Source organism: Ips typographus, linkage group LG8, assembly GCF_016097725.1.
Source record: "Ips typographus isolate SLU linkage group LG8, UJ_Ityp_2.0, whole genome shotgun sequence".
Taxonomy (NCBI): Eukaryota; Metazoa; Arthropoda; class Insecta; order Coleoptera; family Curculionidae; genus Ips; species Ips typographus.
The window spans coordinates 4119340-4143970 of record NC_138429.1 but is presented as its reverse complement, the minus strand read 5'-3'; the positions used below and the strand labels follow the sequence as shown (position 1 = coordinate 4143970).

Sequence of the window (24631 nt, the reverse complement as noted above, 5' to 3'; positions counted from 1 at the left end):
TGATGTGGTTGATTTTGTATTGCACGGTCACGTGATACGTAGTTTCGTTGCAACTACCACGTGACCTACTAATTAAAATTGAAGTCAGTCAAAAATACAAACAACATAACCTAAAAAAAATTAAAATTGTAAATATTGAAACTTTTTAGTTAATTATCCTTATTTATCTTTTGTAAAGGTAAAAGCAATTACACAGTATATTTATTTAATTACGCGTAACATTATTTACAGATGTTTGCCGTACGACGTCCTATTAGTTCAGTTCTAATCAACCGAAATCACTACTGTAAGTTTCCGGGTAAAATTACTCAATGTGCTTTACCGAAAAGGTTTAAAAGCACCAGCACCAAGTTAACGCCATCCTCAGAGTCCACCTCACACGAAGTAGACACGAATGTGAAGCCGCTGGGCGAAAAAGTTAAAGAAACCACTCAAACAACTTCATACTTTGCTGTTATACTGCTTGGATTGGGCATATGTGGTGGTTTAATATACACTGTGTTTAATGAGTTGTTTTCCAGCAAAAGTCCCAACAATATATATTCAAAGGCTGTGACAAAGTGTATTGAACATACACAGGTGTCTGATAAATTAGGATATCCAATAAGTGCTTATGGGGAAGAATCTAGAAGAGGTGAGTCTACAATATAAATTTAGTTTGTTTTTACCAGTATGTTCTCAGAGTTCAAATATTGCTTCTATTTTAAATTTTAGGTAGAAGGCAACATGTGAGCCATGCTTTTTACATGGACAAAGAAGGTCATAAACATATTAGAATGAAGTTTCATTTGAAAGGAACTGCACACACAGGAACAGCACATTTGGATATGGTAGAGGTATTTTTTTTGTTCACTATCATGACTTAAATTCTGTGTTGTTACTGTCTTTTTTTTAAGAATGATTCAGGGAAGTATGAATACCGTTTTCTGTTTGTCGAAGTGGATGACTTATTCAAAACTGTGATCATAGTCGAGGACAACCGTAATAAACTGAATTTTAACCATCCACCTACAACTACAGAACTGGATTTAAAGTTTTAAGTAATAAATACTTAAGGAAATACTATTTTATTTTATTATTCAGGATGGATTTATCTTCATACAATAGAACCAAATTGTTCTTGAATATGTAGTCTTTTATTCCAAATATCATCCAGGAAGTGATCACATAAATTGCCAGCAGTTGAATCCAGGCAAATTTTAAAATTTGCCATATCCTTGGGTTGTAATAGACGCGGTGTTCTGGGTATTTTACTGTTAGGTTCACTATAAACACGTTTTCGTCCAGAAACTGTAAGTTGGCGAGGACATTCTCCAAAACTGTCTTGGCTGAAATTCAAAGATTATCACTGTAATAATATACAACAAATTCTTACTTTTATGTTGAGCGAATCGGTCGTAAATATTTTCAATAAAGTAACTTTCCAAATCGTTTTGTTTTGGGATTAAAGGAGTGTTCCTATTAATTGCCTTTTTACCAGGCTTTGAACATCTTACAGCTTCGGACTGGTGAAGACCCAAATCTGCGTATGCAGTTATATGGGAGACTTTATTTAAATTGAACTGTTGGTAAATAATGGCAGTTTCCATATGGAAGAGGCATGGTGACTGAAAGAATTAAATTCCTATTTGTTAGTAATTTAGAGTGTAAATATGTTGTTACCTCTAAAGTGTAGTTTATAGGAATAATCAAGTGAAATGACGTTATTTTAGCTTTAGGAGCTAAATTTGTTTGAATGCTTAATTGGAAAACGTCAGTCTTTTTGTCGTAATTTTTGTCCCAGTCGCGATGCTACAAAAAAATTGTTGATTGAATATTTTTCGCTGTGAATTATTACCTTAATAGAAGAACAGTTGTCCAAAGACTCCACGTAACTGTTGTACTGATAAAATGAACTGCAAGTAACAATTCTTTCGTTGTTGTTACTTTCTGCCAAAAACAAGTATTCTCCTTTGAATTTAACGTCAGGCTGTTGGTAGGTAACGTCTTTCTTTTGCCAAAAAGCTGCAAGAAAGTAAAAATAGTGAATTGAAAAAAGTTTAATAAAAAAACTCAGTCATCCACTGGATACCAAGAATTACAACATCCACATATAATAAGGTGATTCATACTAATTAGTAAAGCACCAGTAGAAGTCTACCATCGATTGCCTAAATACGTGATTCAAAAGTAAAGATCCTTCTTGTGGTTGTTGAATTGTATGCACATCCGACTTTGCAATGTACTGGGTTAAGGTCAAATGTCAATTACGAAGAACCACTCATGTATTATAAATTGATTTTTTTTTTCAATTTTGCCGTTTTGTGTGATTCATATAGAATTCTCATGATGGTTAATTAAAAAGTTATCAATTCATATTAAACAATCTTGAAAAGTTCAATTATTCAATCATTAATATTCCTATACAACTAAACCTTTGTCCCTTTACTCATATAGGATAACCATCCTACTGTGACATAAGAGAATTTTTAGGTAATCTAAACGACCAACTTTAGTAAGAAGATGATACCTACCTCTGCTTTTCAAGATAATTGATATAACTGAATATTATAGGGGATAAGAAATAAGCAACTTACCTCCTGTATAGTAACACAAAGTGAAAGGTAAACAAATGGCAAGTATTTCGCAGCATACAGAAATAAAGGAAGCTTTTGACAGTAAAAAAGCTTTGTACTTGATTTCTATGGGCTTTTTGGCTACTTGTAACATGACCATTTTGCACCCAGGTTGATACTCGCGATGTAGTGATCAGGAACTGAATGTTTGTATTGTACTTTTTAAATACAAAAGGTTTTATAGCATGGGAGGGTGTAACTATAGCCACTTTTTACAAGGAAATTGCAGAAATTTCTCAGTAAAAATTTCAATACTGTAAAAGACTGAATTTTGACGTTTTTTTTTGGCTATGTCACTCATATAATGTTAAACGGAATAATCCAAATTAAAAAATGTAGCAATGCCAGAAATCATTCAGCTGGATTTTCAGACTTTTTCCTTCAAATTAAACTAAATAGCCTTTTTCACCTTTAAACCGAATATAGGTATACCAGCGATACTCTTCAAAGATATAGTGTTTATTATTAAGCTTCATTAAAGCCCTGCCAATTTTGTCATTTCACATTTTTCACCACATTTAAAAGATAACGTGTTTTGCAAACTTTGGTCTATCATCAACCAGACTGCCATTAACAAATTGCAGTGTGATTACGCCTCCACAGCAAAATGTCCCTAAATTAATGATGAAAATCTATGTATAATGAGCATTTGAGTTAATCTGAGATTTTGAAAAATTTTTGGTTTTTTTACACTGTGAATAAATCACCCCATAAGTATATTTAGATCACAAAGGTCTTAAAACTGGTTTTTACTATCAAAAACAGATTAAGGCAAATTTTAGTTTTTGTCCTTCAATGCCACACCAAATTACTAAAAATGCGATTTAATTGTTTTTCCTTTGACCGTCAAAAGTTCAAATAACATATTGATTTACATACAACCAAACAACAAAACTGGTTAGATAATGCTAATTCCACTTTAGCATTGTATCGTGTTTGTCTAAATTAATGATTAGGAAGAATAAGTACTTAATTTAGTAGAACAGTACTTTTAGTGTTAAAAACCAGACACTTCTTATCTGACTAGAAACTAGAACGACAATTTATGAATTACTGGACTTAAATTCCAAGATCTTCAATTTGGTCATACGAAAAACCCAGAGACTGTACGGGGGGCTATATAAAATGATCGCCAGTATATGTTTGTGTTTATTAATCCGGTTGAACGCGTATAGTGTTGTGATTGTGTCATCATTGATACGCACTAAGGCGCCAGTTTATCATCAAAGTTTATCAGGTTAATCGAAAGGTAAGTCCTTGTACTACACAGGTTTCCGTAGAAAGTTAAATTTCCTACAATTTTGATCCCTTAACATTTCCTCGAATTTTGTCATATGGCCGAGTTACAGTGGATTGAAGTACTGTAAGTAGACATTTAAAGTCTAAGGACAAAATGTCTTTTCAAAGTTTTGATAGAGTACCTACAAATTTTTCTTTAAACTTTTGCTGAACTTTTTCAAGGAAAAGAAAATACAGAAGGTAAAATCAGAGATTCACAGGTCTCATTTAATTGATACAAATATAATAAAAATAAGAACAAAAATAAAGTTTTTAGTTAAAACAAGTAGTTCTGGCCAGAACACCATATTACCTACTTTTGTTTAGTAATTAAAAAATCAATTACAATTATTGTTTTTGAAGCGTATAATTGAATTTTTTTCAATTATGTACTTGAAAGTAATAACTGAATTGAAAATTACAAAAGACATTGGAGAAAAGAGAATTAAAAGAAGAAAATGATGATTTTAAAACAACAACATATGAAAGAGGAATAAGGGCACTATTACTACAGGTTTATCACAAATCTTTTATAGGGAACTATCTACGTCGTCATGGACAATAAATAAACTTTTAGTTGTATAAATTCAATTTTAAAACAAAACTTACCAAACATCTACAGGGTGAACCAAAAATTAGCTCTTTGGCATTGTCTATTACGTTCATTTTATTTCACTGTTAAATACAATGCCTAATAGAATATTACTTAGATCGCCCAACCATATTTATTTATAATTAATGATGATAAATGACCCATTTGAAGGTTTCTATATTCCGTAAAGGGTGTGAGTAAGAAGAATTGAATAATGCAGACACACTCATTTTGTGTCTTACTCATACACGATTTCTGCCCAAAAGAAGAGTGAACAGTCATTTGGTAGCTTTTCTACAAACCATCAGATCTAGTTCTTGTGTTTCAAAGTTAATTCATATACATACTGTAAGTATTTTCATTTTGTAAAGCTGAAATAGATCACTTGTGTGTTTAAACATCACTGGAGAAGCTATTTTGTATATTTTCAGACGTTTTGCAATTGTTTGTTACTTAAGATCTCTTTAAAGTAGTCTTGTCTCTTATAAATTTTAATTTTGTAATGCTAGATTTTGCATCAGTTTGTTGTGGATTCATACACCGAAAGAAGTACACAGGTTTCACCTTAGAACGGAACTTTATTTGCTAATTGGTGCAATAGCAGCCTGTTTTTAGGGTGGTAAAAGAACAAAACTTATATATATGTAAAACAACAGTTTCATGACTTGCTTATTATTTTTGGTTGACGCATGACATAGTCTCTCATTTGTCAACTGTCAAAGGGGGGAACGTTCAGTTCATATACTGATGGGTTGTTACAGTCTCCCCCTTTGGCCCACGTAAAGCGTCCTCGCAACTGGGACAACACTACACTAAATTTTAGGCACAACACAAGCACTTCTTCTTCACTGGCTTGCGTTGGGCTCGTCCTTCGGTTGATGGCGGTGTCTGGTTGGTATCATCTTCGGATCGTGGTGATACGGGAACTTCATCACCAGTTTCACCTATTGGGTCTTCGTTCGGGTTCATGGATTCTGTCACAGTTCGGGCTTCAGTCTCGGCTTGTTGCTTGTCACGACCTGGAGGGCGTCCTCTCTTTCTTATTGGCAGCATTGGGACTATTCCTTCACTCGTCGGTTCCTTGTATCGTGTCAATGCAGAGACATGGTATTTTCCAACAGGTTGGTCTGGTTGATCCATGGGTGTCACGATATAAGTGGTAGGAGACACTATCTTGTGGATACGGTAAGGACCATCTCGTCTCGGAGCAAACTTTGAGGTAAACTGCTTACTAGCGTTTGATAAAATATGACTGTCTATCAAAACCTTTTCACCAACATTGAAAGCACTGTCTCGTCTGCCTTCATTCTTCAGGTTAGTTCGTCGATCCTGGTTCTTTTCATGTGACTCTCGGGCTTCTTGGAGAGCGGTTTGCATAGTCAAGAGGTAGGGGGTGACTTGTGGCACGAAATTGTCATTTTGTATGATTGCTCGTAAGTCACGGTGGACATCATCGGGTGAGCGTAGCTCTCGACCAAAGGTGAGATAAGCGGGGCTATATCCTGTCGATTCACACTTCGCTGTGTTCATAGCAAATCGGATTGTTGGTATTTTCTCGTCCCAGACAGTGTGGTCAGTAGACGTCAGTATGGCTAGTTGGGACTTCATATCTCTGTTTTTGCGCTCGACCGGGTTTGATTCGGGATGATAAACCGGTGTTAGGCACTGCTTGAATCCTAATACGTGTGCGACTTGTTGCATAACAGCCGTCACAAACTGCACTCCATTATCGCTTATGACCTTACGGGGAACACCATATCGTAGTACGATTTCGTCGATTAAGCAACGGGCACATGCTTCAGCTGTCGCGGTCTTTAAAGGGAAGATCTCGGTCCATCTACTCGTAGTGTCCTCAATAATAAAAATCCATCGTTGTCCTGTTGGCGTCTCTGGAAGAGGACCAAACAAGTCGATTGCGATCACTTCAAATCTCTGTGATTGAATAGGAGTTTGAAGTAAACCTGCAGGTTTCAAATTAGTGGCCTTGAAGCGTTGACACTCAATGCATCGGCCAACATGTTCGGTTATGGCTTTTCTCATTCCAGGCCAATAGAATCTTCGGGCTATCCGCTGATAGGTTCTTTCTATTCCATAATGACCTGCAGTGGGTGTGTCATGATACTCGTGCAACACTTCGGGAATTCCAGAGGCAGCTATTACTAATTGGGGCTCCTCTTCGTCTATGTCGGGGTTATACCGGTATAGGACACCATTTGACATTAGGTAGCCTCGGTCTGCCCATTTCTTAAAGTCGATTCCATTAGGGGTGTCTTCTAATCCGACAATAATTTTCCTAGTGTCAGGGTCAGCCATTTGTTGTTCCCTTATATCTTTGGCAGACATAGTGGGTAGTTCTACACTAACTAAATTGGTGGTTGCTTCTGCCACTTCTCGAGGCGGTCTTGATAAGGTATCGGCAATGACATTTTTCTTGCCGCTGATGTAGTCAATCCGTAAATCTTGAGCTTGTAAGCTCAGTGCCCATCGGGCTAGGCGTCCGGTTGGGGTTTTCAAGGAGAGCAACCATTTTAATGGTTGGTGATCACTTTGAACATTGACAGTTGAGTTCTCAATGTAACCTCGGAATTTCTGGACGGACCATACCACAGCTAGAGCTTCGCGCTCGGTAGTGCTGTAGTTCTGCTCAGCTGGGGTAAGGAGTCTAGAAGCGTATTCAACGGGGCGCTCATCTTCACCCTCCCCCTGGAGTAAACATGCCCCCAATGCATAACTACTAGCATCGGTCCTAAGTGTGTAAGGAAGGCGTGGATCAGCTTGTCGGAGTATTGGAGCACTGCTTAGCAGTAACTTAAGCTTTTCAAAGGCCTTGACTTGCGGTGTTTTCCATTCCCATTTAGCATTCTTCTTGGTCAACGAGGTAAGGGGTTTGGCAACTTGCGCAAACCCTTCAATGAAGCGTCGAAACCATGAGCAGGTTTGTAGGAAACTGAGCAACTGCTTCACGTTCGTGGGTGCCGGCATGTCCATTATGGCGGCTACCTTCGCATTATCAGGGTGAATACCTTCTGGTGATAAAATATGTCCAAGGTACTTGACTGACTCAAGGCATAAATGACATTTAGCTCGGTTCAATTTCAATTTGAATAAGTTGAGTCTTGCGAATACTTGTCGTAGGTCACTGAGATGCTCTGAAAAACTAGACGATAAAACAATTAAATCGTCAAGGTAGACTAAGAGAGCTACATCAGTCAGTCCTGATTTGAAACGATCCATTAATCTTTGGAACGTAGAGGGGGCCGTCACAAGACCAAATGGCATCCTAGTATACCTGAAAGTCCCAAATGGTGTTACAAATCCAGTTTTGTCTCGGTCCGAGGGTCTGACACTAATTTGGTGGTAACCACTCTTAAGATCTAGCGTAGTCATATACTTTGTTTTCTTTGCATCATGCAGGAGATCATCAATACGGGGAAGTGGATATCGATCGGCTCTAGTGATTGCGTTCAGTCTCCTGTAATCTACAGTCAGTCGAATTCCTCCATCTTTCTTTGGTACTAGTACGACTGGCGCGGCGTATGGGGACTCGCACTCTTCTATGGTGCCATTTTCGAGTAGTATGTCCAGTTCTTTGCGCAGTTGTTGCTTCTTTTCAATTGATATGCGATATGGCGGTACAGCTATAGGGGTATCGTCTTGAAGTACAATCCTATGCTCTGCGAATGGTGTAGGTTCATTACTAGGCTTAAAAAGAGTGGAAAATTCTTGTAGTAGATGATCAAGTTGCTGTCTTTCTTCAGGTCGAAGTTTCAAGGCTTCATCGCTGCGCAACGCATTGGAAAGGTCAACAGTGTTTACAACAACGTGGGCAACATCACCTTCTGTTGTAAATTGGTAAGCGACGTCACTACAGTCGGAGAAATGGAAGACATTGTTATTCAGGTCTAAAACAAGCTTCATAGTTCGAATAAAGTCAGCTCCTAGTAACGTGCGACTATTGATATGGTCAGGTATCGACAAAAGCTGTACATGGGCCGTCCTGCCATACAGGGTCACTGGAACATTAAAAATGAGGGCCTGGACTTTTCTTTTGGCTCCATCGGCGAGAACCATATCTAGGTCGTTGGCTTCAAGATAGGGAACGTGTTCTTCAATCAGGATTTGAGTAAGCTTACTTCCAGCTATATTGGTCGTAGCGCCTGTATCTAAGTATGCATAACCAGCATGTTTTAGTATAGCGATTGGTACTAATGGCCGTGAGCAGTTATCTTTCGTGAACGAGCTGCATAGAAACTCTGCTGAGGCAACAGACTCTTTTGAGACACCATTTCGATTGCTGTCCACTGAACATTTAGGGCAGTTGCTTCTTATAAAGCCTGGGGTGCCACATCCATAGCAAACAATGGTAGAGTTATTATATGGTGGTGCACTTGCTGTAGTTGCCGTCTTTGGGGTGGTTAACTTAGTGGTTGTCTGCTGGAGCTGTGTACTGGACGTCTCACTGCGTCTGTCTTGGTAATGTTTAAGTTTTCTGCACTCTTCTTTAAGGTGACCTGGATTCTTGCAATATGCACAACGTACAGGTTTTTCTTTTGCTGCAGAAGTGTGGTTATCTTCATATCGACTTACAGTTATGTCAAAAGTTTCCTCTGCTAGTCTTGCTTGAGTTAAAAGTTCTTCGAATGAGGCTACCTTGTCACGTGGCACTTTCTCCCTTACGCGCCTGTGTAGTAAACCATAAATCATGTCAATCTGCGTGGCTTCAGTCAAAGTACCCGTGGGTAACTGGGCAAGAATGGCACGTGCTTTACAAATGTAGACATCACACTTTGTTTTGCCATCTTGTTCTTGAGCAAAAAGGTCTCTATAGACCCGATAGGGTGGCTTTGTTGGGCCAAAAGTGGTTCTTAATAGCGCCAATGCTCTATTCCAATCTGTTAAACTTGACTTAACACCCTGGAACCAGGTTGCTGCAAATCCATCTAGAAGCATTGGTAAACCTCTAAGTGCATTCTCTTCTGAGATGTTGGTGCAATCCTTATAAACCTCAATAGCATCTATAAAAGCATTTACATCTGAATCCTTAGATCCATCAAATCTGCTATTACATTTTGAAAAATTTCCACTAGTCGAGGATACTACTGTTGTATTTGGTGGTATTGACAGTCGAGATAAAAGGGCTTCAAATTGGTCATCTGACAATGTAACACTCATATTGTCAGAATTACTTGATTGTACAGCTGCTACAAGTTCTTTAGAACGTAGAAAATAAGGACTTCTTTGGGAGTCAATGGTGCTAGTTCTAGTTATCACAAGCTTGAAGCAAAGTTGCTAACTAAAAGGTCAACTTACTGCGTTGAAAACGATGGTAAAACACTGGCTGGAGGCACAGAATTTAATGAAAAGATCCGATATGTAACACACATACGGGGCGATTTACAATACGTACTTGTAAAAGCCAAAAGAACTAGTTGAGTGATTGCGACCAAAATTGCAAAATGACCCGAACACGGTGCGAAAATTGGTGATACGAAGTGTTCCGACGTGGATGCACTTACGACTCAACGTATTTAGTTCAGAGAAGGTTCATTAAAGTCAGAATTCCACTAATAAAGTTCACAAATTCACTGGATAACCTCACTTTCGATGCCGACACTTGGGCGCCAATTGTAATGCTAGATTTTGCATCAGTTTGTTGTGGATTCATACACCGAAAGAAGTACACAGGTTTCACCTTAGAACGGAACTTTATTTGCTAATTGGTGCAATAGCAGCCTGTTTTTAGGGTGGTAAAAGAACAAAACTTATATATATGTAAAACAACAGTTTCATGACTTGCTTATTATTTTTGGTTGACGCATGACATAGTCTCTCATTTGTCAACTGTCAAAGGGGGGAACGTTCAGTTCATATACTGATGGGTTGTTACAATTTAAGAATCACTTAAAACGTTCGTTATGAAATCTACATTTCCTAATGTAAATCAAGTTTTTTCTCCTTTTAGAATAACCGACTGTGGGTAATTATAAATAAATACCATATTAAATAAGCGTCTCATTACCTTTTGGTGTACATGACAGGAATGCAGTTAAGAATTTTGTTATTCAACTCACATATTTCAAATTACGGGTGTGGTTAATAAACATTTCCAGCATAAACAGGATTTTAGGAACAAATTAGGAATACAGACGCGACGTAGTATAATCCAAATAAACATTAATTTTGCAATAGAAAAACATCTCGTAAATAATAATTAAAAAGCTATAAATCCTTTTAAGGCTGGCGACGTGATAACCCGCCAAAATATTCAGGTAATCTTCTACAGCAAGTCAAAAAATGACCTTCAGTTTTTTTGTTATACTCTTCAAAGAAATTATAGGCTATTATCATTAATAATACTAAAATTTAAAAACTAATTATGTAAAACAACTTAAATTTTGGTTACATAATAACGTCAGGTTTTAGTGTATAAACCGTACAGAACTTATGGTGTTTTTTTTGTTTATTATTTTAACAAAATACTGCAATTACCAGTTCACTAAACAACAATTTGCATAGTTTTTCAGGGTAATTAAACCTGTCTAATTAAACTAAATTTATTAGAATACATTTTTTTTCTGCAATTTTATAGAATATATTTACGCTGTTTTTCTCTTTATTTTCCCTAGTTTAATACCTCAACTTAAAGTGAGTTCAGATATAGTTGTAAATTAAATTAAGTAAGTAAATTTATTTTTAACTTTTTAAGTGTAGAATAATATCCTAAAAGTTATATCTGTAACTTTTAGAAAGTTGGCGTGGCTGCCAAAATAACAGACAAATCATTGTTTATTAGTAAATGTGATCAGTGTATGCACAAGTTATATCTGGAACATTGTGTAAGTCCGATTTTATCATTAAAAAAAAAATCATTTACTAAAATAGAAATGTGCATTACTAATTTAATCATTTTGAAGAGCACCTACAGAATAAGTAAGTACAATTTTATTGTTACTAGCTGTGCTGCATGTTTAACAACATTTATGAAATTTTCCAGTATTGTGCAGTTTCACACCAGGGAAAACAGGATTTTAAATGTGTGAACAACATTAATCTGAATATAATTAAAGCGATTAATCTGTTTTGATTCCTGATGAGCTTTAAGGCAAATCTATTATTTTAATACGTAATTAATTGTTTGCAAAACGGTGGCCGCAAAAACAATGCAAACATTATATTGCTGGTCGTAATTTTATACCTGTTTAATAAGTGCGTAATTTTTATGGGTAATTAGATATCTATTTGTCAATAAACTGAGATTTTAAAGTATTTTCTATTAAAAAATAGTTAATCGTCCTTATGGCCTATTTCTGCTTGCTATCCTTTTTAATGCTTACAGTAAATCCCATTGAGTAAACTGTTTGTTTCAAACCAATATGAACCATAATGATCAGTTTACTTACTCTAATTTCAGTTTAAACACTACTTTTAGACAGCGTGATTTTTTTTAATACATATTTGTTTATAACAGTGTTGCCAACCCTTAAATAATAAAAATTTCCTCAAAAGCGTTTTAAAAATATTACCACATTTCACCAAAATTCTCCATATTGTTTTCAGGTTTTTAAGTTTTCTTTCTTAGTGAAAAGTGTCCACTTAAAATGTTATTATTTCTGTTTTGTTTGTTTGTTTTTGGATTTTTAAAACATTTTTAGAATAAGGGTCAACCGGACAAATCAACTCATAAACCTATAAAATATACTTGAAAAACGGTGATCAAATTTGTGTATATCCAAACCTGGTTGGTCCAGTTCTGTTTGTTTTTCAAATTTAATAAATTTCTACAGAGATTCTGGCATATCATAATTATAAAATACGAAAGCTTCAATATGTGAATTGACCTATACAAAAGCTATAAACATTCTATTTATGGTGAGCTTTAGTTCGATGATGATGCTCAAAGTAGATCAAAGATCAAACTTAGCTTTAAAAAAAGTTTTTTGTATTATTATGCCAAAACTAAAAATTATCATGATGGTACCGGTACCATAAAACAGGAATCTGAGAGACTATGTGAGGAATTTACATAAGATACCATTTCTAGAAGAAAATAATATTCTGTCACAACAGCAACATGGATTGAGAGCTAATGAGTTTAAGTAATTGTTCAAGAAATAAGCTTCAAACAAGAAAATTGACACTATTTACCATGCGGATGATACATTTGTTATTGTGACCACCCAATCTTCTACTCTAATCTGTTATTTATTTTTTGGTGGAGACCTGTGATCACACAGCCACAAAGGATTGAGTTTTAAAACAGTGGTACTATCTTAATACATATTTGCTTAAAATACTACAAGAGTTAGAGTAGAAATGGCATTCCCAAATTTTAGGAATCTTCTTAGATGATAAAGTTTTTCATTTTGCATGACTTTTTCTTGTTACAGACCAACAATGGAACCGATAATACCCACAGGAACCGAATTCTACTGCAAAGATAATGGAAAAGAGAACCACACCGATATGTACGATCTTGTGGACTCGGAATCACCTTTTCCAGTTTTACGTCGTGGTTGCTCTTTCTATTTTGCTATTCGCTTTGATAGAGACTACAATCCCAATCAGGATGTTGTTAGAGTGAGATTCGCCATTGGTAATTTGTTTTGCTATTGCATAAGCAGCTTTGTAACTTTTTTCTGTATTTAGGGCCTAAACCTAACGTAGTTAAGGGAACAAGAGTCATCTTACCAATCCGGCCTAAGCATAAAAGGCTTCTAAACGACCCCAGCAGATGGTCAATATGTTTGAGTAAAATTGAAGGGAGTATAATAACAGTTCAAGTGCATGTTTCTGTTCATGCTCCTATTGGAATTTGGAAGTGTTCCCTACAAACCAATATAGCTGGGCAAAAGGAACAGCGTTTTGATTATGAGGTGAACTTATAGTTACTCCTACGACCTAAAACCAGTGAATATAGAATGAAAATTTCAGATCCCTGACGATATTTATGTAATATTTAATCCTTGGTGCCCTCAAGATGGGGTGTATATGGAAAATGAGGAGGAATTGAACGAGTACATACTGAACGAAAGTGGAAAAATTTGGTGTGGGACTTTCAAGAACCCTACAGGAAAACCTTGGATTTTCGGGCAGTTTGATGACATCGTTTTACCTGCTGCCATGCTTCTTATGGAAAAATCTGGTTTACCTCATGAAGAAAGGCGAAGCCCTGTATACGTAGCTAGAGCTATTTCAGCTTTGGTATGACACTGGGTAAAATGGGAAAACAACCAATTAAAAAATCTAATTATAGATAAACTCTGTTGATGATGACGGTCTTTTGGAAGGAAGATGGGATGGACACTACGAAGATGGTACTTCCCCATTTGCTTGGACCGGTTCTTCAGGTATAATGGATCAATATTTACGTTCTGGAGGTAGCCCAGTCAAGTACGGGCAATGTTGGGTATTTTCTGGAGCCACTGTAACCGTATGCAGAGCACTGGGTATACCATGCAGATCAACCACAAATTACGTTTCTGCTCATGATACCAACAGATCCATGACTGTGGACAAGTAAAATTAAGACTCAATTAACTGAAACTTTTCATAAAAACTGACTTTTTTCAGGTACTTTGACTTGTTCGGCAACAAAATTGAGGAGAGCGATCTCATTGACTGCAGAGATTCCTGCTGGAATTTCCATGTGTGGAACGATGTCTGGATGAGCAGGCCGGATCTTCCTCCAGGTTATGGAGGATGGCAAATTATCGATGCCACTCCACAAGAAACTAGCGATAAAGTGTTCCGGTGTGGACCAGCTTCAGTTGCTGCAGTGAAAAAAGGTTGGTTTCAAGGATTTTCTGAAACTTATCTAATGTATGTGTGGTTGCAGGTCAAGTGGGTTTTCTTTACGATACTCCATTTGTGTTTTCTGAAGTCAATGCTGATATTGTGCACTTTAAAGAAGATGAAGAGTCGGATTGGGGTTTTAGCCGTTTATCAATTAATAAATACCAGTAAGTAAGAACTTTCAATCAATGTTCGCGATTTGCTGTAAGGCATCATCAGATTATTAAGTTACTTGCCTGCATTAGACCGCAAATTAAACACTCCATAAAAATAATTGAATACTTTTTAATAAAATTTAAGTGATTGTTTGTTTTGCGGTTTAGAGTAGCCATTTAAGCCTCAAGGCTATGAGTCAGTAGTGAATAAACTGATTTACTGGTCAATCTTCTTTATGGTAAGTTCGTAAGTCTCAGAAGTGGTTGTAACTACCCACTGTGCTGCAGATTTTTCCAATGCTGCACATGCAGACTTGCTTGGAAAAATGCGTTTGGTAACTTTTCTAATTTGATACCAAAACTTGCTACAAAATATATTCTTACAACTCCTACAACCGTTAGTCAAGAATTCTGAATTTTAGTAAATTTTATTGAAAACTACTTGCAACAAAGGAATTGATGAAACTGTATACACGATGAAGAATATCTTCAACAAAACAATATGTAACTTACAGTGTTGGAAGAAAAATCGTAACCAAACGAGTTGACGTAAACGATCCTGATGGTGACTCAGATATATGGGATGTGACCACTCTGTACAAAAATCCAGAAAACACTGCGGCAGAAAGATTGGCCGTTTATAATGCGGTACGAGGTATTCCAGGGGCTCAGGAGTTCTACGAAGTAAAAGATTCCGGTGAAGAAAGTGACGTATTTTTCGACCTTATCGATATTGACACCGTTCCGATTGGAGAAAGTTTCGATGTGGTGGTGAAGATCATTAACAAGTCTTCGGAAGAACGTACGATATTGGCGGTTTTAAATGCTGGAGCTGTGCTGTACACTGGAGCTGCTGCCGGGGATATCAAGAAATCCCAAGGAACCTTCAAGGTATTTTCTGTAGTTTTCTCTTAATATTTTGCTAGTGTGTTTTTGTCTAGATTGAAGCAGGAAAAGAAGACACTTTACAAATGCGAGTCACCCCTGAAGAATATTTGGATAAACTAGTGGATCATGGACTTATAAAAATTTACGCCATAGCTACAGTGGAAGAAACTAAACAAACATGGAGCGAAGAAGATGACTTTTCTATGATATTACCTACACTCAACGTAGTCATGTCTGATGAGTGTCATGTTAATGAACCGTGTGAAGTGAAATTCAGGTAAAAACCACTTACACCAAGCGCAAATATGATTAACAATGGTTGTTCCAGTTTTAAGAACCCGCTACAAATTCCAATGACCAATTGTTCATTTACCATTGAAGGACCAGGACTCCAAAAGCCCCAAACCAGTAAACATCGCGATGTTGAGCCGGAAGAAGAAGTGGAATTTAGCCACACTTTCACAGCGAAGAAAGTTGGAGAAAGGAAGCTAGTTGTGTGTTTTAACAGTCAAGAAATTAAACATCTAAGTGCTAGTAAAGTTGTTAAAATTGAACCATAAACTTGTATTTAAGTTCTACCTCAGATTAGTAGATATTTTATTAACCGAGTGTTGCAGCTATAATTTAATTTTATATTCATTATAAATATTGCATTTTTGTTTAGGTTTAGGTGTCAAGTATTTTATTTTCGTACTAATATGACGTTTTAGCTTAGAACAAATAAAACTATGCAATCAGAGCAGTGTATGTGGTTATTTTATTCAGCTGAAATTGGTTAGTGTTTTGCAGACGACACTGCTTTTTAAGCATAAATGCAAACTAAATTAAGATGACGGTACAATTTTCAAAAAAAAAAACAATTTTTTAATAAAAACCAGGTTGCAATCCAGATGCTTCTTGAAATACTTCAGCCAATATCCCAGATAAAGTTTCTTCTTTTAGTATTGCTAGAAGTCTCTAAAATGATTTTAAAATTTGCCAAAAACCGCTTAAACACTTTGAACTAACCAGGAATCTTGGAATATTGGCAGATGTTATTAGAATCACCTTCGCTATGCTAAAACCTTTCAAATCTTCCAAGAACTTGTTTTAGTATTATCAGATGGCTCTGGAATTAATTTAGGAATGTCGCCTACAAAGCACAAAGAACATATTCATATTTAAGATAGTCTGGCATATATGGGAAGGTTTGGTATATTCCATGGGATACTGCCGAAGAGTGGAATATGCAGATTAGGTACATATTGTATCAACATATAAAATTACAATGTGTGGGAGTTGAAAAAAACTTTTTCTGGCGAAAAGTGTTATCTATTGACTAATAATGATACAGTTTCTTTAGGTGCACAATGTTAAGAAACGTGGCCTGTCAAATATCTTTTTACTAACAATACAAAGCAAATGACAGATATTCTAAATGTTATATTGAAGGTTTCATGAATGTGCATAAGAGTGTATGGCTGAAATATGATTCTTATAAATATGTTTGTTCTATGTGGATAATATTGACAGAGATGCCATCAGATCATCTGAAACTCTTCTAAACAACCAGAATATACACATATACTCTCAAAATTTGTGATGTCATTATCATTTTACTTTGATTTTCTGTATAGTACTACACTTTAAAATTGTTTTCTTAATATCTGTGTTATTATACATTTTTGACGAGATTGAATTAAGTGGATAAAACAGAAAATATTTAAACTACTTTAAAGTTCACGTTTTAAAGGTCTTTGGTAATTTATATAGGATGTATCACGCTGCATTTACTGGTTTGTAAGTTGATCGAAGTGCAGAAATCCGTTTTAAGAAAGGAAATGACATTTCAAGCACTCCAATTAAGAAACTGCGCTAATAACCAGGTCGCTTTTGTTTTCTGAGTAATTGATCGGAAATAGTAACGTTTCCGTAAAATTTTGCAACATTACAACTTTTTTTATTATTTTCTATAGAAAATTCATTCAAATGTTTAGTTCTTATAAATTGTTTTTATTTCAGGATCTTTTGGCCTAATAGCAAAATTCTGCCCAATTCTGAGTGTCGTACACAATTTTTTTGGTTATTAACTAAGTACCATCAAGTAAAATATTGTCCTGGTTACCTACGAAATTGTCTTGTTTCACTTATTGAAATGATCTTGTGGTATCTAAGTTCAAGTAACACTTTACATAGTGGCACAATATTTATTTAAAAAAAATCGTAAACAAAACAGAATGAAAATAAAAGTGAATCATTAAATTCGCGCCTCTGGTCTCCCACTACCAGTGGCGTTTACAAATGCATGTTAAGAAATCCGTGGGTTGTTACATCTTGTTTCTAACATTACTCCGACGCTGTTGTTACGCAAAAGGTCAGCATCTCATCAATATAGGTTCGATACTAAAATTATTAGTTAGCCGCGACTTTACGGGTGTTTAATAACATTTTTTTGTTAATTAGTTACTTAAAACTTGGATTTGGTGGTTCAAAATGCGAGGTGCTAAATTCAATTGCTGTCCTCGTAGTTTTGGCTGGTTTAGGACTAGTTGGTCACCCAAAAATGAAAATATTATTTTACAATCTTTACCCAAACCTACATCTACCACAGGTAAGTTTAGATTTAGAGTTTTAGATTAATATAATAAAACTTAAAATGTAAATGTTTAATCAAAATTCTAATTTTTTTACTGGAAAACTATCTTCTTTTTTTTAACTCAGTTAATATAAGCTGTGATTAGGCTTTTCCCAAACTGTTTATTTGGTTTATTGACCATTTTTTCGTCCAAGTTCCATAATTAAGTTCAAATTGAAATAAAGTAAAGTGTTCATCAAAATAGATTTTTTTCCTTTACCAATTATATATTTTATGAGTGTAATAAATTTAATAAGCCAGAACAAAGTAACGATGTATGGCAAAATGCCAATTTCTTATAAATTTTTGGTGTAAATTGATATCGACAGCTCAAAAATAGAACTAGAAAGTTTCTGATTTTTCAATAATAATGTAAAATAGAACACGTGTTATTCTTACTAGAAAATGCAAGTAGTTTTTCTATTTGTAGCATTGAAATCACGTGTTTGTTCTAATTAATATATTACAGTAAATTGTTCTGGAAACTAAAATTTAAACTTTTTTAAAGCAGTAACAGACTTTAATAGCTTATTTCCAATCATAAACTCTTTTAGAGTTGGAAAAACTGTAAAACCACGTCACGTGATCGTGACAATTTAAATTCGCAGCTGGCAACAGTTTAAATTGACATCAACAAGAGTCATGTGACCCGGAAAATGTCTTCTATCTAGAAAAGTCTGTAATTTATATTTAAACATTTGAATTCAAAAAGACAATAATATGGTACCAATTTTTGACTGTCGTAATCGTCGAATCATCATATTCAATCTTTTTAATATTCAGTGAATGAATACAGCTTCTGAACCATTAATAAATAGAATTGTTTTGATTATTAGATGGCTCAATCATAATAATCGAATGATAGATCATTTTGCCATAATCGAGATATTTCGATTATATCATACGACAAGCAGAATCGAATAATATACAGACTGTCTCGTTTGAAATAGTGCACTATTTGCTATTGCGAATTTAACATTATTATAGCATCAAATTTTATTAGTATAAGCAATTCGGTAATTGTGTGACTAACAAATTCCAGTTCAACTATTAATTTGGTATTTATGTCAGTCAGCTGATATTTTTCGTTAAACAGAAAATAAACTTCTGTTTACCTTAAGCAGATTGTCGCCCATTTGTTACAACATAATGAAATTGCAAGGTTAAAAACGTGTAATCCTACTATGTGTGGTCATTTCATTACCATTGCAGAGTCACCTAAAAAAAATTCAATGACATTCTGCAAATTAGTAACCAGTTTGGTAAATACTTGCATCACAGAAATTTTAGGAACCACCTTACGACAGACGTTTAACCAGAAAATTATATTGTTTAGCAGAAAACTATTTCAAGCCTGAAATTCGTCATCAAATTCCTTGATCTTGATTGTTATTGTAAATGACCTCAGTAAGAACAGTCTATTTTTGGATACAATTGAAATATTTTAAACAGTGATAAAACTGGAAAATTTGATGTGTTAAGGATATCCGTCCAATTTTGATGATTTGTTTAGCAGTAATTTTAGCAAATTTTAGTAATTTTAGCATTAATTAACTAATTGATATAGACACATTTGATGGAGTGCCTTTTGAAGAAAAAATCAACGAACCTCACATTCTGATCGTCAGAAGTATCGATCCTTGCATAGAAGAGAATGGACTGCACCACAGAACTTCCAAATATGATTTGATGAGAAAGGAATTTTATCCGCAGCTTGTAGTACGTCGAGGCCAGTTTTTCAAACTGATTCTCACATTCAGTAGACCTTACGACGAAGAAAAAGATGGAATATCCTTTATATTTGTTGTGGATGGTAAGTGATGGAAGCAGGCAATACCAGTATCAAATCAAATACCAATTTCCAGATGAAGAAAAACCATCTCATGGTACTGGAACAATGGTAGCGGTGCCACTACTAAAAAAACCTGACAGGTATCTTCCATGGAATGTGGTTCTTCATTCAACTGATGGTAATACAATGACAGTGAATGTGATCACACCATCTGATGCTATAGTAGCCAGATGGAGATTGGACGTTGATACTAAAATTATCAACGATGGTGCATACAGTTACAGTTGGGAGACAAAAATTTACTTACTCTTTAATCCTTGGTTAGTGTCTTTTATTCTATAATATAGGGAAAAAGTTATTTAAAAATTTCAGGAATAAACACGATCAAGTTTACATGAAATCTGATGAGTGGCGAGAAGAAAGCGTAATGAATGACGTGGGAATCATATACAGAGGCACGTATAACCGGATTAAACCAGTAATTTGGAAATACGATCAATTTGACATGGATGTACTGGATTGTTCGTTGTATTTAGTGCATGTGGTGGGGAAAGTTAAAAGCAATTACAGGTAATATCCAAAGTAATTTTAATGCTAAATTGATTGTGCCATTTTTTAGATCAGACCCAGTAAAAATCACGAGAGCTTTAGCTGCAGCAGTAAACTCTTCAGATGATGATGGTGCAGTTATGGGAAACTGGTCGAATGATCACAGTGGTGGTACTGCCCCAACCAAATGGTTGGGCAGTAGGGAAATTCTGCAACAGTATTACAAGAAAAAGAAACCTGTCAAATATGGACAGTGTTGGGTGTTTTCCGGGGTATTAACTACCAGTAAGTATTAATAAATCTAAGTCATTTTACCAGTACTAAAAGTGTCATCAAAATTCACTACCTCCCATTTATGTCTAATTGTTTTTAATAATTCATTAATGCAACGTCCTACTTGAAAATTCCAGTTACGTTATCCAAATAACAAAAACAACAATTATTAGCCTTGAGCTTTATAGTTATTATGCTGCAGTTAAAGCTTGTAAAGACCATATTAATAATTACTAATAAATCATTTATTGCTTCTGGGTAAACATTTGAAAAGTGTAGAATTTCATTAAGAAAATATTGTTTTTACACATTTTAGAAATCAAACTTCAAACATCTTCATTTTAAATTATATAATTTTGGTAAAAAACGTGTTGTGTAAAAAGAGAATGCAGAAATAAAAATCTCATATTTATCAAAAAGTAACCTCTGTCTTTAATAGTAAAAAACTCAGTTATTTGACATTTGCACTACAGACGTTGTCTAGGGTGGCCAAATGAGGATTTCCAGGTGTTTCTAAAGATATGTTGAATCGCCCTGTAACTGTGAAAATAACCAAGTTACAGGGTGTTTAAGTGGAAACTGTCAAATTTTGATTTATACTGTCTCTGACTTTACTGTAAACACTCGCTATGGTGATTAAAGGTACATTCTTTGAACCACCTTGTAGCAGTCAGAAAAAGTGAATTACAGGGTGTCAAAATAGAAATTGTCAAGAAACTATTAGAAAACCATCAAAAATGTTAAATTGACATTATGAACTCCAAAGCAGAATTTTCTATAAAGATCATTTGAATTTAACAACATTATTTTGAGTACAGAGCCAGTACCTACACTGCTTTTGTGTAAGACCACATATAACAGAAGCATAGATTTTCTAGATTCGTTTTATGTTAACAAACTCTAAGTAAAAGAAGACATGACAAAGAAAATGCACTTTAAAATTTTAGTTTCCTTGGAAAGGTAGTACCTATGAGTGTATATAGTTATCATCTGCAAAGAGACCGTTTACATCCAAAAGGAGGCCAACATTTCTGGCGCACCTTCTGAATTGAATCCACCACCACCAATCATAATGTTTACCAAATTCATTAAGCCTCAAAAGCCTCACTGAAAAATAGTAGAGCAATAATAGTCTTGTAAGGGTATATTCTACAACTGAGTGTCGTCAGCATACATGTTATAGCGCCAGTACTGGAAGACAAAAAAGAAGTTAAGTCAAGAAAATCCGAATGAATATTTACTTATTTTCAAAATAACAAGTTTGGTGTAGGTATATTAATAAATTCTGAACAAATTTTTATTTTGTTGGAATTGAAAGTTTGCAGAGCATTGGGAATACCAGCTAGAACAGTGACTAACTACTCATCAGCCCACGACACTCAAAACTCCCTTACCGTGGATTATTTTATGGACGAAAAAGGTAATATAATGGAAGAATTAAATTCCGATTCCATTTGGAATTTCCACGTATGGAATGAGGTGTGGATGACCAGACCAGATTTGGGAAGAGATTATTCTGGATGGCAGGCCATTGATGCCACTCCACAAGAATTAAGTGGAGATATGTATCGGTAATGCAAACACAAACCAAACAAACTTGCATAAAAGTGATTTTTTTTGTACCAGCTGTGGACCTGCTTCAGTAGGGGCTGTAAAGGATGGTGAGGTCTTACGACCTCATGACACTAATTTCCTGTTTGCAGAAGTGAACGCAGATAAGGTAAGTAATTTAAAAATCCCCAAAAATTACAATGTACAATTGGATGGAAAGTAGATCTACTGGAGATGGAATGGACCTACACAACCTCTTAAACTTTTGAGGAAAGATACTTTTGGTATAGGAAAACTAATCCTCACTAAAGCTCCTGCAAGTTTTGACAGTGAAGAAATCACTCCAACATATAAATATTCAGAAAAAACTTCCGAAGAACGCACCACAATGCTGAAAGCCCTTAGACAATCTGAGAGTTTGTTTTCCAGGTCAGTTTTACTGCTTTTCTAGCAACTATTAATAATGTAAAATTTTGCAATATCAGGTATTATCTGAATGAAGATTTCAACGATATTTACTTTCACTTTAACCTTCTGGACGATGTTAAAATTGGCCAACCATTCGACGTGGCACTTTCGATGAGGAACAGGTCCAAAACGAAAGAGTACAAAATTTCAGTTATTTTACGAGTGGATGTGGTGACTTACACTGGAAAAGTTGGAGATGCAGTTAAAAACGAGCATTTTAATGTTATCGTAAAACCCGATTCTACTCACGAAATCAAACTGAGTGTTCGGTATGATGAGTATGGCAAAAGAGTGATTGATCAGTGCGCTTTTAATGTGTCCTGTTTGGCTTCTATTGAGGATAGCAAGTTTGAGTATTACGCTCAGGACGATTTCAGGTTAGTTTTACTTAATATTTAACCAGGACAAAATAGTGAAAGTTTTGAATTTAGGATCAGGAAACCTGATATCAAGATAACTCTGCAAAGTACACCAACCGAAAACCAGGAAATAACAGGAGAAGTTTCAGTGGAAAATCCACTACCAGTACCAATAAAAAAAGGCGAATTTACCATAGAAGGTCCAGGTATTGATGGGAAATTGAAAGTTAAAGTCAAATCTGTAGCACCCGGAGAAAAAGCTACAGGTATTGGTAACCTAAAAGAAATGTTAAAAAATGTTGAAACGCTTTTCTGCAGGTGAATTCAAATTTACTCCACCAAGAACAGGAAGGTACGCATTGGCTGCCAAATTTGTCTCCAAGGAAATGGACGATGTGGATGGGTTTATAATGATTATGGTTGAACCCAGCAAAGAACAAAATGGCAGGACATAAAAGCCAGTTTGTCGCAAAAAATTAACTTAAGTTTTATGCACCAAAGTGTTTCTATAGTGAGGCTTTAATTCTGGTACATCCTTTTAAACGGTCTTTTTAGCTGAAGCTTATTTCAAGAAGTTTTATACGTTTAAAATGGATAAAGAAGTCTGAAAAGTAACTTGGAACTCAAAAACTTGACTTATTTTTTGACTTATTTCAAACAGTTACAGATTGAAAATTTGCATTTGACATTGAAAGTCTGAAAAGTGGCTTGAAAGCTTAAAATCTTGACTGTCAGGTTTTCAACATTAAAAGTTGATTTGCAAGCTTGAAACGAGACTAGCAAGTAACTTTTCATGTTTCTGAAGCATTTTTTCAAGCAGCTACAGATTGAAAGTTGACTTGAATACTAGTATTTGGTCTTGGAAAGTATGAAAAGTAACTTGAAACCAAAAAACTTTGACTATCAAGTCACTTTTCAAGTTTTGCACTTGCAATCTTAAAAGACTATTAGACATTTCATATTTTTCCAGTAAATGAAAATTTACTGGAAAACTAGTATTTAGTTTTAGATGTCTGAAAAGTGACTTAGAACCTCAGTTATATCTCACATTTATTGGACATAGCTTTGCTTATTTATTATAAATGTTCATCACGTATTGTACCTATGTATGTTTGTACTAATAATTATTACACACCACAAATTTAATACAGACATTGTACTACCTATAGTATTACTAGTCACTAACAAAATAAAATGACTGATTAATTTTAGTGTATGTATGAGTAGTATTACCATGTTTTACTAAATCGTTTTGTACTTATTTTTTTGTTTCTACAACATTATTGTTTATTCTGTCTTATTTATTACACTTTTTAATATATGAGTAGTTGGTAAATTGGAGTTTATGAGTTAGAAAAATTATTGTCTTCTCCTGATGAAGCTAAAATATGAACAGCGAAACGTATGTTGAATAAGAAAAAACGCCATCTGTAAACACTGCTCTGCACTATTAATTGATTGATAGAAAACCGTTGAAACAGTAAAGATTGTAAAATGTAGTGGGAGCTACGAAAATCTGTTTATAGATGGCACTACGTACATTTAAATCCACTAAAACCATAGCAACAAACCCAGTGGCGGATCCATGGCTGGGTTTGAGAGGTTCCCACTGAAAAGGGAAGAAAATAAATAAAAATTATTTTGTTCTATAAACGAAACAGTGCATGAAATTAAAAATAAATGAAAACATGAAAACCAATCTTGT

At 35.1% G+C, this 24631-nt stretch overlaps 4 protein-coding genes across 8 annotated transcripts; 3 read left to right on the top strand and 1 right to left on the bottom strand.

The window, feature by feature from the left end:
* The first annotated feature begins 41 nt into the window (after positions 1 to 41).
* On the top strand, positions 42 to 1125 carry LOC145732645 (mitochondrial import inner membrane translocase subunit Tim21). The gene is made up of 4 exons (XM_081985056.1): positions 42 to 178; positions 232 to 634; positions 715 to 836; positions 897 to 1125. The coding sequence occupies exons 2-4, from the start codon at positions 232 to 234 to the stop codon at positions 1038 to 1040; spliced, it is 669 nt and encodes a 222-aa protein (XP_081841182.1). The 5' UTR covers positions 42 to 178; the 3' UTR covers positions 1041 to 1125.
* On the bottom strand, positions 1057 to 2980 carry LOC145732642 (transmembrane protein 231). The gene is made up of 5 exons (XM_081985052.1): positions 2577 to 2980; positions 1838 to 2004; positions 1663 to 1791; positions 1376 to 1607; positions 1057 to 1328 (listed from the first exon to the last, which is right to left on the bottom strand). The coding sequence occupies exons 1-5, from the start codon at positions 2713 to 2715 to the stop codon at positions 1063 to 1065; spliced, it is 933 nt and encodes a 310-aa protein (XP_081841178.1). The 5' UTR covers positions 2716 to 2980; the 3' UTR covers positions 1057 to 1062.
* Positions 2981 to 3566: 586 nt separating this feature from the next.
* LOC145732627 (hemocyte protein-glutamine gamma-glutamyltransferase-like) lies at positions 3567 to 16062 on the top strand. Of its 3 annotated transcripts, none has more exons than XM_081985018.1 (10): positions 3567 to 3864; positions 12873 to 13078; positions 13132 to 13358; positions 13417 to 13686; positions 13739 to 14001; positions 14056 to 14270; positions 14321 to 14444; positions 14948 to 15323; positions 15374 to 15597; positions 15649 to 16062. In XM_081985018.1, the coding sequence occupies exons 2-10, from the start codon at positions 12880 to 12882 to the stop codon at positions 15878 to 15880; spliced, it is 2130 nt and encodes a 709-aa protein (XP_081841144.1). In that variant the 5' UTR covers positions 3567 to 3864; positions 12873 to 12879; the 3' UTR covers positions 15881 to 16062. The 3 variants fall into 3 exon arrangements, with proteins under 3 accessions (XP_081841144.1, XP_081841146.1, XP_081841145.1); XM_081985020.1 differs by lacking the exon at positions 3567 to 3864 and adding an exon at positions 11241 to 11321; XM_081985019.1 differs by lacking the exon at positions 3567 to 3864 and adding an exon at positions 11277 to 11415.
* A 1503-nt stretch (positions 16063 to 17565) lies between these two features.
* On the top strand, positions 17566 to 24262 carry LOC145732580 (annulin-like). 3 transcript variants are annotated; one of them, XM_081984931.1, is made up of 12 exons: positions 17566 to 17673; positions 17763 to 17910; positions 19502 to 19747; positions 19800 to 20046; positions 20099 to 20296; positions 20346 to 20560; positions 21867 to 22119; positions 22175 to 22268; positions 22323 to 22528; positions 22585 to 22944; positions 22999 to 23192; positions 23245 to 24262. In XM_081984931.1, the coding sequence occupies exons 2-12, from the start codon at positions 17793 to 17795 to the stop codon at positions 23379 to 23381; spliced, it is 2268 nt and encodes a 755-aa protein (XP_081841057.1). In that variant the 5' UTR covers positions 17566 to 17673; positions 17763 to 17792; the 3' UTR covers positions 23382 to 24262. The 3 variants fall into 3 exon arrangements, with proteins under 3 accessions (XP_081841057.1, XP_081841056.1, XP_081841055.1); XM_081984930.1 differs by having other exon boundaries at positions 17627 to 17694; XM_081984929.1 differs by having other exon boundaries at positions 17637 to 17910.
* Positions 24263 to 24631: the final 369 nt, after the last annotated feature.